The sequence below is a fragment of the Bicyclus anynana genome, chromosome 12 (genome assembly GCF_947172395.1).
Source record: "Bicyclus anynana chromosome 12, ilBicAnyn1.1, whole genome shotgun sequence".
Classification (NCBI taxonomy): Eukaryota; Metazoa; Arthropoda; class Insecta; order Lepidoptera; family Nymphalidae; genus Bicyclus; species Bicyclus anynana.
In genome coordinates, this window is record NC_069094.1 from 3,402,157 (window position 1) to 3,416,525 (window position 14,369).

The 14,369-nt window shown below is 36.5% G+C and overlaps 1 protein-coding gene across 2 annotated transcripts in view; it reads right to left on the reverse strand.

Annotated features, from left to right (window-relative positions):
• Positions 1–763: 763 nt before the first annotated feature.
• The window catches only part of LOC112043482 (uncharacterized), a 101,287-nt gene continuing 87,681 nt past the window's right edge, over positions 764–14,369 (reverse strand). For both annotated transcript variants that reach the window (XM_024078902.2, XM_024078903.2), the window contains exons 2-7: positions 13,763–13,959; positions 10,139–10,267; positions 8,107–8,226; positions 7,124–7,286; positions 6,088–6,216; positions 764–5,584 (exon numbers count right to left, since the gene is read on the reverse strand). In XM_024078902.2, the coding sequence (XP_023934670.1) occupies positions 5,359–5,584; positions 6,088–6,216; positions 7,124–7,286; positions 8,107–8,226; positions 10,139–10,267; positions 13,763–13,959 (964 nt within the window). In that variant the 3' untranslated portion in view covers positions 764–5,358. The remainder of the gene's footprint in view (positions 5,585–6,087; positions 6,217–7,123; positions 7,287–8,106; positions 8,227–10,138; positions 10,268–13,762; positions 13,960–14,369) is intronic.

Consider the following 14,369-nt stretch of genomic DNA (forward strand, 5'->3'; position numbering starts at 1 on the left):
GACCAGTAGTTCCTTAGATTAGCGCGTTCAATCAATCAAACAAACAAACAAACTCTTCAGCTTTATAATATTAGTATAGACGAACGCAATAGCCCGTGTGAAGTCCAAAAATTAATGGTGCCTTTGTAGATTCCAAGAAGCTAAAAAGCATGCTCCTTTTGTTTCTACAAAAAGTAGTCTATGATCTCCTGAAGGGTCCCTTTAGGTTTAGGTGGTTTTCTATTAGTAAAAGAATATTCTAAATCAATTCAGCAGATCCTAAGATTACCCCCACTAACGAGCTCTTTATAATATACTCAGAGACATAATTATCCACCCACTTTAGTATCATCATTTCAACCCATATTCGGCTCACTGCTGAACTCGAGTCTCCTCTCAGAATGAGAGGGCTTAGGCCTATGTCCACTACACTGGCCAAATGCGGATTAGCAGACTTCACACACGTAGAGAAAATTCTCTGGTATGCAGGTTTCCTCACGATGTTTGCCTTCACCGTTTGAGACACGTGATATTTAATTTCTTAAAATGCACACAACTGAAACGTTGGAGTTGCATGTCCCGGACCGGATTCGAACCCACACCCTCCGGAATCGGAGGCAGAGGTCATATCCACTGGGCTATCACGGCACTTTAGTATACTCGCGTTATATTAAAGAGGGCGGATAATTTTGCCTCAGAGTAGGTACGACTGTTCCGGTAAAGGTTACTAAGGTAAAGGCTGCTTATGATGTGGTAGGGTACGAGCACCAATATACAAACACAATTTTAAACCAAATTTGTATTTTCATTTCGTCCTTAAAACTATAACAATATTAAATAAGCTTAATGTATACAATTCAATAGATTACTTAGGCGTGGCACTTAACTATTTTTATATTATAAAAATTACGTACCTTAAATAATTTATCCAATAACTCGGCCAGTAAATGCCTTCATCACAAAACGAAAATTTAAATATCTAGCCTACCAAATTTTTAATATTTACACAGGATGTAACGAATGACTCTACAAGCAAATATTGTCATAAAAATTTTATAAAATAAACAAAATATATACCGAATAAAAAATATGTTTACTTCATGTCAATCAAATTAATAAAAAAAAATGTTTAATATAATACAAAAAAAAATTAACATGCGTTAGAATTAGTAAAAAAAGTCAAAGTCTTTAAAACGCAAACAAAAATATCATTCAATATTTGCGAATGTTCCGCATATCTTAAATGTATAAATAAATTGATTCATTACACCCCTGTATACACGGATGCACTTCTAACTCTACCTAACTACACACATTCTTAGTCGATTGTCTTTTGTGAGCACAATTTTTATTGAATAGAAAATGATAACCAAAAAAGGTACTCATGGACGTGATGAATCGTGCATTTTGGCAACACTTTTGGCTCCTTCCCCAAATTAAATGAGACAAGTATTCTTTTTACACAAACAAAAATGGAAAAATCTATTATTTACGTCACAAAAAAACCCTTTTGTTGATATCACTTCAGTTATCATTTGACTATGATCTCTTTGTAAATGTATCAAACTTGGAATAAGTATATTGGAACGCTATCGCTTTGCAATGAGTGGTTTTCAATTACCCAGTTTAGGAAATGGAAATAATTCATAGATAAATTCATTCGCACCAACCCATTCTCCACTGAGAATCACTAGTAACGTAGCACCAGAGACGTAAATGAAACGTCTCGGAGTTATGTATTTAAATGACGTAATTAATGATGATAGTTATTAATAAAGTATATGAAAGTTAAAGATTTGAAGGTGATAACAACGCTAAATTAACAAAAATATCACAATTCGGGTATAATAACTAAGATATCACCAAGGAGCACTAATTTTGATTTACCTCCGACAATATTTAAGCATGCAACCAACAAATTAATCTCACGAAATTATTAAAGACCAATCATTCAACCAATGGTCAACCGAAAATATTGGTTGACATTTGTCTCTTTCTCTTCGCGTAAATATCTCGTTGGTCGCATGTTAGTGTCACTCAATGGCAATAAAATTTTGAAAAGTATGAGTAGCGCAGCTGACAGTAAACTTAGTTTAGTGTTCCTTGTATATCACGAATTTCCGCAAAGTAATGCCTGATTTTATCCAACATAACGGATATCGGATTATAACAATATATAACTATTCTTATAGTAAGACAGTAATTTTATATGATTATTATACGTATATGCTGCCAGATTACCATTTTAATGTATGCATTTAACTAATTTAAATGGAAAAATACTACTTTTGTGGTCAATAATCTTATTCATAGTTAAATAAGAAGTATTTTGTCTGGCAACACAGTGACAAAATATAATGAATAAAGACATACAAATGTTTAAAAGAACATAGTTATTAAAATTTTACACTAAATTAGGAACATATTTAAACTACTGAGCCAAAAATCATACGTAACCACGCGACAAACATTACTATAATTATTATTATTATTACAATGATTTATTGTTTTATTACATGATTTTACAAAATACAATTAGATACTATGGACTAGACCAACAAACGTTCAGGGAAAATTGTATTGATATAAAAAATAAGACATTTTCACTATAAAAATTGTGATTATACAAGTATTTAGCACTCCTCAATGTGAGCTTAAAGTAATATTTATGTAATATTACAAATAAAATTTCTCTTACGTATTACATGCGTTTAAAAATATACACATACCAATGGTTTTAAAAATATTATTAACAAGTAAAGTAAGGGCTGCACCTTGAATATTTTGACGAATACGAAAAAAGAGTTTTAGATTTTTAAATTAACGTTACATTGCAGATTTCTCATATGCACGTTTATGAGACTTCAAAAAATAACATTAGTAATTATTTTTTGTTTTTAAAGTAAATGAAGATTAAGTGGCACCAAAGGTTCGCAATCTGGGTAGTTTACCCTACACTGTAATCTTTATTATCATAGAACTTTTAAATTTACAAAATATAATTAAAAAATATTATATAATACATAGAATTATAAAATTAATAGCTGTATTCGAAAATTAATAGTCTTTACCTTTAATTACTATAACAAAAATTATGTCGCCTACACACCGCCTGCGGCGTTTTATGTTGTTTAATGTGTCAAATGGGGCAAGTAAGTTGGCCAATACGTTCTACACATTGGGTAACATATTGGCCAATGTAATGGCCAACTTGAAATGTGGGCATTAGCGGGTATCTTACCAACCTACGAGCATAAATGTTTGTGGAAACAGACTGCGATTGCTTGATATTTTCCTTAGAATGCTGAGGGCCGGCTCATATCTAGTAGCGAGGCTCAATTATGTATTCTGTGACACAGTGTACTGAATTTCTGAAATTAGTTTCATTTGTCTAATCAAATGGTTATTGAAACTGCAGACGTTGAAATTTAAATTGTTCAATTTACTTTTACCCGTGAAGTCTGACACACTGCGTAGAATGTGGGCAGTGAAAAAATATCGAAATATGGTTATTTTGATGGTTTCAATAATTTTTTACTGTCTACATCCCCATGCGCGTTGCAGACTTGTAGATTTACGAGTACTTGACCGTGTGTGACTGGCATTAGAGTTTGAGGTATTTTGAAATACGTAATTTAATATGCATGTAATATAAAATTGACTTTATTTGTTAGTGAAATTTAATAGTGTTTGAATTAATAATATTGACTTAATATTTTACTTTTTATTACTATTGAACTTGAATATTTAAAACGTTTTATTTCGAAATCACAAGTTTATTATTTCATTTCTGTAAGTCTAGTAATATTTTTTTAATGTGTTTTATAGACGGTAGTATATTTCAACCTACCCACAGGTTATACGATGCGACTCGGTCCTCGGGTGAGTCAGTCATGTTTCAACCGCAGTTGAGAGCGGACATCCCTAATTATTATTATTGGTATGGGATTAAGTAATTTCTTGAAACTTAAGGTGCAAAGACACTACACAGACTATTTCAAACTATAATATTGTGTCAATTTAATATGGTGTGAAACTAAAAGTGACAGCAAAAAAAATATTGTTTTAAAAAGTTGCTACTACTCAATGAGCGTTGTGTTTATTTTCGCTGTATCTAAGTGTGTTGTGAAAAACGATGTGTCTAAGTAATAAAATATTGCTTTTCTATATCGAATAAATAAACTGTGGTGAAATTAATAAGCGATAGCGGAAGACCAAAGTGATTGAGCAGGTTCGAAACTGGTGTTTTTTGTATAATTATTTATAAATTATCGATAAAAAAAATTTTAATTCAGGGTTATTATGTCAAATACCGGGAGGATATAAAATTATTATGGTAAAATTAAAAATACTATTTTATTCATTAGATCCTCAATTATGAATTAATTGTAACGTTATAAAAATGTTATTTATAATGATGACTATAAACGAAATGGTGCACATATAAACGAAATCAAAGAAAGATCTACAAAATATCATGTACCTTTAATAGAGTAAGTAGGCATGTGAAACTTCTGCAAAAATCTTGCAGAAGTTTCAATGTTTATTTTGTTGTTATGTCCATAGCGCACTCTATGCTCTATGAGTCTATGACATAAAGTTCCGACTGTTTCGAATATGGAATTACGAAGTTGCCTATTTACTAATTGGTATTCTTCTGCGTGTTTCCTATTTTTTTCCAAGTTATTACATGAGATTTAGATAAATATGAAACGCCACATAACTTGGTTTAAAAGCTTTAGTTACTCACTTAATCCAGATTTCGATTTTTGACTTGAGTTTTAAAATCCCAATTATGCAACCCTTTCATAATCTGCAATTAATGATTTTGAACACACATTTCAATATGATTTTAGGTATTTTCAAAATAACCCTGCCCATTTTCACATCAATGGAATGGTCGTTAAGACAACCGGTCAAAGTAAAACACACAAAATACACTCAATAACTAGAATTATTACGCATAGAACTAGTGTCAATAAACGTACAAAGCTTTGACTCCACTTAACATCACTATTGTAGTTCTAAGCATAATAATTCTTTGCTCAATAACATAATTACAAAAGTTCCATCATGAACGTTGATCACCAAATGCCACTAATAGACAACCAAATTTTGGTCGGACCGTATTAGTCTAAAACTCAAAATTAAATGATGGCCGACAAAGCTGAGTCCAACTTTAGTTTAGACAAAATTCATTTATCATACACACGTAAATAACACGCAAGTTATTTACCGTACAATTTGAGCTTATATTGCGTGTATGAAAAAAAAAATATTTTGTCTATGTCTCCTGTTAATTACTTATAATACGGACAGCCATTCCAAATTTGAACACTGATTTGTTTAACTATACTTCTTTTCAAGTGTCTTCTTTATTTAACCTTTACCTTCATTCGGTATAGCTATACACACTGTCGCAGGTCTCTTATTGTCTTTGAACACCGTGGAAGGTGGGGCACTTCGCGATATCTCGTCTGTGGTGGTGAGCTTGCACTCTACCACGCGGTAGTTGAAAGTTGTGGGACCGCAATCGAAATCCGAATGCGGGGGCACCAAGTTTGGAATATTCTCGACTTTTGACTCGTCCTTGAATGGCGGGCAACTGGAAAATGAACACAAATACACATGATTAAATAGTAAAAGTGTGTAATATTTCGTTATTAATTTGTAGGCTTTGCTAGCGGATGGTAAAATAATATTACCTGCTAATACTTAATAGTGAGCCGTGATAGCCAAGATAATATGATCCCTGCCTTCGATTCGGAGGGCCTATATGCATTTTAAGAAATTAAGTATCACGTGTTTCAAATAGTCAAGGTAACATCGTGAATAAACCCCCATAACTGAGAATTTTCTTGTTTCTTTACGTGTGTAAAGTCTGCCAGGCCATAGGCCAGCGTGGCGGACTATTAGCCTAACCCCTCTTATTCTGAGAGGAGACTCGAGCTCAACAGTGAGCCGAATATGGGTTGTTCATGATGACTAATACTTATTATTGAAGTTATTATTCAACTTTAACATAGTTATCAATTTTATTAAAATAAAATCCCAAAAAAAAAATAACGCTAATGGCTTTATTATTATAAATTAATATACATATTTTACCTCATAGGCGGCGGAGTCGGTGATCGAGACAATGGGAAGCTAGCTACTTCTCTGGAGATCGCTAACGACTTGATCGATCCGAACGTCTGTTCGGGGCTTAAGGGCGCACCCAGTACTGACGCCATTCCTCTGCAAAGAAATAATGATACGATATGTTAACACACACAGCAGTAATTAGAGAAACTTTTAGGCTTTAGAGAAGATAGTTCTGCTGCGAGCAGATGCATTTTTATCGACAAAAAAAAGATGGAGGTTCTCGATTAAAACGTATGTCATACTTGACATTATTACGCGATTAGGTATGGTTCAAATTCAAAGGTATGTAACATTAGCGTGTTTAGCCGTGATTCCGTTATTTTACACTCGTCGATGAATCTTTCGCCAATAACGTGTTTATTCGATTTTTAACTTTGTTTATATGGAAACTTGGAAATCTTGCTTGCTTGCTCTTGCTATGCTATTGCTATGCATATCTTGCTATGGAAACACCGCTGTTACTTTACAGAATGCAGGCGCTGATGGCTCAAGCTATGGTAAAGTAAAGTAGTTGCCTAAGAATGACGGGCTTAGCATTTTGAAGGACATGGCTGTTTGCAAAACTGCAAAACCTGCGCAGCTGTCATAACGAAGGGCATATTGCAGCACGTCCGTAAAACGTATTCCTTACATATCCTGCGAAATGTTGCTCTGTATATGTCTAGTCGATGGTTTGCCATTAACCATAAGGTGTATCAATTGCTTGGTTTTTCATTAGTATTAAAAAAATATAGAAGCGTGCCACAATTGAATCTCGTCTGGTCCTTTACTAATCACGGGACAGCACTGTTAATCACACAACAGAATCTTTAGGCACTAAGAAGGGTGAGACAGCGCGCGCGGCGGGGTGTTTCGCCCTCGATCATGCGCCCTATTCCGACGACTGAACACTATGACAGTCATACTGCGCGTGCCGGCGACGCGGGCTCCGTGGTGCAAACAGCAGGGAAACTCTCCCTAGAGCATGCCTCCTACTCTGACCGATCACTATGATACTCACACAACAGAGTCGCTAGGCACTAGGAAGGGTAAAGGCGGCGGACAGGGTGCGTCGGCGCGCGCCGGTGACGCGGGCTCCGTAGAGCGCGGGCAGCGAGGTGTCTCACCCTCCTCGATCATGCCGAGCCAGCCGCGCAGCCAGCGCCATAGACCTCCTGGGCTACCTGGAATTTGAAAATGAATCTATTAATTTAAATTGTGGTGCGTGTATTAGGAGTCAAAGGTAGAGACGAAACATCTTAGCATGCCATGCATTAACCGAGCAGGTGTCGATCGGGTTGATTTTCAGAAAGAAAATCTCCGATCAGAGTTCGTGACCTTAGACTAATTTATTTAGGGTTAAGAAGCTCCATTCAATCGATGAACACTCCCCTTCTCCGTTCTTGTTGTTCTCCCTGCCCAGAGACGTTTCAGTCAAGGGCGCGTCTAGTGTTAAGCCATTAGTCTTGATACTTTGTAATTTTTGGGACCTGGGATTTTTCTACTTACTACTTTAAACCCATAGCATTATCTACGCTATATTTACTAGCATATTGAGTGTAAGATTTGGCGAAGGTATATAAAGTTTCTATGACACGCATCAGCATTCAGCTCAGACCAATTATAGTATAGGAAATGGCTCGCTAAGCGTTACTTTTCTGTCAAATATGATTAACGATCTAATGTAAATTTATAAAAACTGTCTCTATAGTATCGATGTTTCATAGTTGTAATCGTGTTTGTCGGTTAAAGAGCTCCGTATAATACTTTTTTGTGTAGTTGAATGTTGTAAAAAACAGGCAGAACCTTCTAATTTAGTATAAGATGTATTTCAAATATGTAAATGTTAACTATCCCTAAGAAATAAAAATAAAAAATAAAAATCTAAGCTCGTTTTTCTCAGAAAATGACAGACAATTTTGTTCGTGACTATGAGTGCGATACAGGTCCTTCTATAATTGGTCTGAGGTTTGAGGCCTTCATGCATACATGAGATGTACTCACGTGAATATTTCCTAGTGCTCTGCGGGCTGAGCGGGTAGAAGTCCCCGTGTATGGGGCAGTGGAACGCGAGCCGGCGCTGCCGGCGTTGGGCGGCGCGCATCAACATGCATAAGACTATTCCTGGAAATTAAAATTAGGGTTAGCATAATATCCAAAATCTGAAAATCAGCGCTATATATACCTGCGTAGTAAACAGAACTTGACAGAATATAAATTACATCATTAATTTACTCTTTGGTGCATAGATATAAATATATAATTTAAGTGAAGGAAAACATCGTGAGAAAACCTGCATGCCAGAGAATTTTCTTAGTTCTTTGCGTGTGTGAAGTCTGCCAATCCGCACTGGGTCAGCGTGGTGGACTATTGGCCTAACCCCTCTCATTCTGAGAGGAGACTTGAGCTCAGCAGTGAGCCGAATATGGGTTGATAACGAACATAGATATAAGTATACGAATTACATAAAAATGTATATACAAGACTGAAGTAAAACATCTTTTAAAAATAAAAAACATAGCGCCATCTATGACCCGCAGATATAACTTCATCGCAACAAGTACAAAAGGGATTGTTTCAGTGTTCTATAAGAACGCCATCTACTGGTACTTTAAAATAACAAAGACTGTTTCACTGTGCCTATAGATGGCAGCATTTACAAAGCTTCGCCCGATTACACTTTTCTTAGTGCATTCATCATCTTATTCCCCAAATCGAGCGTACAATAAGAAGTTTTACTTCATTATTACAAAAAAATACTAAAAAAATTCAATATTCTGTCATTCCATCTATATCTAAATCCGTTAACCCTAATCTATTTACCCTAGTCATAAAACTAGGGTTGCCAATGCTAATACCACATTGAGGATAAACCCAGATTTGTCCTAATAACACTCGGATATTGAAGCTCAAGGTTCTATAATATGTATTATTGTGATTGTATTCAGGAAATGTTACTTTGTTGATAAAAATGCTTCCTTTATGTATAGTACGAGATCCGACATAAGAAATATAAACCCTCATCTGTTATATTTTATTTAGGATAACAAAATATATTATCACACTAGCTGACGCCGCGCGGTTTTACCCGCGTGGTTCCCGTTCCCGTTGGAATATCGGGATAATATATAGCCTTTCTCGATAAATGGGCTATCTAACACTAAAACAATTTTACAAATCGGACCAGTAGTTCCTGAGATTAGCGCATTCAATCAAACAAACAAACAAACTCTTCAGCTTTATAATATTGGTATAGATTGACACATTGACACGGGACAGGTAGCTGCAGCAGCGACAGAGATTTTACCAATACGCTGTGGTAGAGGAAACACCTCGAGCAGGTCCCAGGACTTGTGATCTCGAGAGTAGGTTTAAGGGATCCCTTTAGAATACATCAACACTCACCTTCTCTGCCCGACATGTTCTCCATGCCCACACTAAACAATTTATGATAAACAATAATTATATCACAACATTATTGCACAAAATCACTAACTAACTGGCAGCGTGACGGTATCTACGCTGCCTAACAAACAACTGAGCTCAAGTCATTATATACCCAATTATTTATACCAATACGGATACCTCTCCTCTACAATAACATAAATGATGAAAGTTATTACCACCTGTAATCGAGGAACTTCTAAAAACATTGCAAATAGGTTGCCTAGTTAAATTGTGGCGGTTACTGTGAATATTATCTATCATTTATTTCTTATCACTAATAAATAACAGATGGGAGTATACATTATTTCTAATGCCGGATCATTAAATACAATATTTGTAACTAGCGGACTAGCTTTTTTATCCACAATATAATTTTTTATTGAGTATTGATAAAAAAAAAAGAAAGAAAGAAAGAACGAATTGATAACCTCCTCCTTTTTTGAAGTCGGTTAATAATATAATATATTTAAGACGGTTAGGTAGGTAGATGTATTCTTGCATGATTTAATTTATGGTATGAGATCAGTTTCATAAAAAAAGTTGCTAGCATCCTTCTACACTAAAATTTGCCAAGCGACTTTGAACCTACCAGCTAACGTCATAAGAGCGCCGGCGACGATGCACACGGGGCCGAGAACGCGCGAGTTTCCGGTGAAGGCGATCCTCGCCGCATAGTGGTCGGGCTCCTCGTTCTCACCGCAACCTCGATACGACGCAGCTGGGGAGGTAACATAACATACAATATAACATAATATAACATTATTTGTCTAATATTTGTGTAAAGGACCTGCGATACCTAGATTTATAAAATAGATAGATAGATCTATGCGAGTGCTGGGAATCTCCTGGACTGAGTTCCGCACGACCGTCTCTATACTCCAAGAACTCGTAAAACAACGTCTCTCGACATTAGTACACAGTCGCAAACTTCAGCTTTTTGGACAGGTCTCCCAGCGAGGATTCCCTCGCAAACAGACAGTATCGAACGCCTTGCAAGGGAAGGTAAAGGGAACTAGGCCACGCGGTAGGTCACCCATGCGATGGACCCACCAGATTAAATCTGCTGTAGGTGGTCCCTTGCATGAATGTACACGACTCACTACGCAAAGGGAGAAGTGGCGAATGCTTGTGAGGCTGATGGAGATGCGACGTCTGCCTCCAACACGTCCTAAAGACCACGACCGTTCTGTCAAGAGCGCAGCGACAAAGAAGAAGAAGAAGATAGATCTATGAATGCTAAGTGTCACCGCACACGGGCCACGCGACAGCCACAAATGCCGCCACAAATGCCGCCACAAGTAGCAAGAAGGGGCCACAAAAGTAGCAGAAGCGCGCGACAACCACTTGTGGCCAGTGGTCGACACTTGCCGGCGGTGGTAGCTACTACTTTTTTTAATCCATGCATGGGAGTATCATAATGGACTCGAACAAAGAAATTTTAATTGCGCTGCTTTTGATAAGAAAACGTCGTCGTAGAAAACGAATCCGTAGTTATTGGATACATCAAATTTCTCCTTAAAGCTCCTGTCTTTATATAGGTTAACCAAACCTCAAAATAGGGTAACCTATTATGGAGTTTGTACTGTAGCGTGGACCGTGGTGTGGCTTTGAAAGATGGCAGATGTCAAGGGTCTAACCCTTCAACCGTCCAAGTGTAAACAGGTTCTACTTCTCTAAATACTTGTTCGTTTTCCGCCATCGACTCATACATTAAGAAAGAAAGAAAGAAAAATGCGTTTATTTCGAAATTATGCCACACATAACACACAATATCTCCAGTGCATCCAGCGTCCAGGACAATACCCTGCGATGTGTGGCATAACCCAGAAAATGGCCATAGCTCAGACGCTCATGACCATTTGAATTTGGACACATAGCGCTGATTTTCAGTTGGAACCACAGAGTGGTGTTACCCCCACTAAGACTGTCAGCCACACCCAATTCCTGATATTTATAGCCCCTCTTTGACTCTTTAATAGTCCGACGTGCCTTATGTGGTACATGTGAAGCGTTTCCGAGTTTGTGTACCATATGTGGCACACACCTGTATTACAGGTACAATTTCTTTAACGATTGATCATTCCCTAATTTGATTAAGCAAAATTGTTAACGGGTTTTAATTAAATCCGAGTCAGACCAAGTTATTTATAAACTGGTCCGAATTAATTTGAAAGACAGAGAACTAAGTACCTACTGTATAAATAAAACCGGGAGATAAATATAAGACTAACCTAGATTCAACACTGCGACGTTTATTAAAAGTTTTTAATCTAGGGTATTCATTGGAAATGCTCTCAAATGTTTATTCAGGGATTGTGGAAAGTTTCCATCTAATTTTAGAACGCTCAGATCACATTTCTAGAGAAATTGGACCAAATTTAAGATAGGTACGTAGGTATTTAGCAATCAATAACATGCTGCAAAATTCCGAGTTCCATGCAAATCTTTCATGTAGTCGCTTCAACACTTTATAATTATTTATTCAATGGATTACCTTCTTTTTTTCAAATTTTACGAATGACTAAAATCAAAGAATATTTCCAAGGAGAATACATGCACTAAACTCATGCACCGTAGGCGCAAGGCGCATTATAAGATTTTTTAAACTGGCTTTACAGCTCTGGATTCTTATTCTATTGAGCCTTTTTGTTATGCTTTTTAAAAATCGGATGCTTTAAATCCGAAGCATTCTCAGATGTTGACCCAGCAGCGTTTCGATGCCAACGTATCATCTCCCTCTGGGATTCGTTTCGAAGAAACGTGCGTAGAGTGTTTTCTGTCACAGATCTGCATGACGTTGTCGATTATATAATAGATTCGTCGGTTTTTAGGGATCAGCAAGATAAATTTTTATACCATTTAGAATAAATGGAAAGTTTAAAAATTTTAACTCACTATATGCCTTTTGTAGCGCAAACCAATTTGATATTTTATAAGATTAGCGTAATATAAAAAATGGTTATTTCTTCTTACACATTAAATGCAGATAGTCACGAAATCGTATAATTAAGGGACATAAAGTATGTACGAATAGATATTGTATTTCAAAGAAAAATATAATGCCTGGCCGGAAAGAGTTATTGGTTCTCAGGATCCACATGGAACGAAACGACAAGAAAATTGCTGTCGCCCAAAGGGATCTTTGAACGGATAAAGGGCCTTAAGGCTTTAGGCAATATTTCATGCGACGCTATCATATCGATGATCGCCTTTGAAGGCTTTATTGCTCAATACGAGAAAATGCTTTCGCTTTATATTGTACTAATAAGACGTATTACGTTGACCTCTGTCTAGGGCATATTCTTTTATAGGCTCAATAACTATCTAGCTAAAAAGAGAGCTTTTAGTTTTGTTATTGATGGGTGTCTTTAATGGTGGTATCTATAATAATATTATGAAAAGGTAAAGTTTATTGTGTTGTAGGGGGTAATTTCTGAATCTACTAAATCGATTTCGATATGTCTTTTGCCACTATAAATCCACATTATTTGCGAGTGTCATAGGCAATGTTTTATTCCCGTATTCCCACAGGAACGGGAACAACGCGAGTGAAACCGCAGGGCGTCTGCGAATGGATACGAGTATAACGTCTGTTTTGTCGTTTAAATGAACTTATGGGTCGAGAGCAAACGTTGCCAAATTCTAAAAATGTAATAGGTACTTGGTTATATTAGTATATCTGCGAGTATCTATTTCTATCATAGACGTGATAGCCCAGTGTATATAACCTCTGCCTTCGATTCAGAGGGCGTAGTTTCAAATCCGGACCAGCGCATGCATTTCCAACTTTTCATTTATGTACATTTGAAGAAATTAAATTTCACGTGTCTCAAACGGTGTAAGAAAAACATCGTAAGGAAACCGGTACACCTGAGAATTTTCTTAATTCTCTAAGTGTCTGAAGTCTGCTAATCCGCCTTGGGCCCGCTTGGTAAACTAATGGCCTAACCTCTCTCATTTTGCGAGAAGACTCGTGCTATGGATTGGTAACGATGATCTACATCACACCCCTACATTTATACTGTTTCAACTAAAAAAGCAGTTTTACCAAAAATAATGTTTAATAACAGCAGTTATAATCAAAACCCAATGACTTGTTTTTCAACGCCCAAATCCCAGGGTCTTTTATATGTCAGGGTCTTATAAAAGTAAGGGTCAGCTTATTATAGACAAGAAATTTGGATTTTCGGGGTAAACAATGGTGGGAACTTACCAGTGAGAACACATCCGACAAGCATGAACAGAAATCCAAATATCGGCAGTATGATCTGGCAGTTGGCTGCAACCACCACACCAGCGACGGCTAGACCTCCTTCCACCTTCTCCACCCTGAGCCGGGAGATGGCTGGTGGACATCGCGGCTTGCCCACCGGAGCACGGACCAGCGGCTCGCCAGGCGGTGACGTCGTCCTGGAAAAGATATTTCAATGCGTTAGTTTTATTATGAAATCATCAAGAATATTTTTATTTTTGAATATACAATTTCGAAAAGCGCACATGTCAGGTATTCTGTACACGCATCTTAACTTTATTTTAAGTTTTTGACTTTAATTACCATTAAATCATAACATAACTTGACGTTTCAAAAGTGTTTGATAACTAAACCTAATTGAAATAAACGAAATTTGAATTTGGTTCATCTTAACGAATATAATACAATATACGCTTTCGTCTATCGAACCGTTATCACAACGAAGTTAATGTAGTGTAGTAAGTTAAAGTTAAAAGACGTAAGTATACTGTAAAAAACGTACAGGACAATACCGTGTGAATCTAGCAAAGTTTAAAAGCAAAGTGGGAATTCATTTATTTCAAGTAGG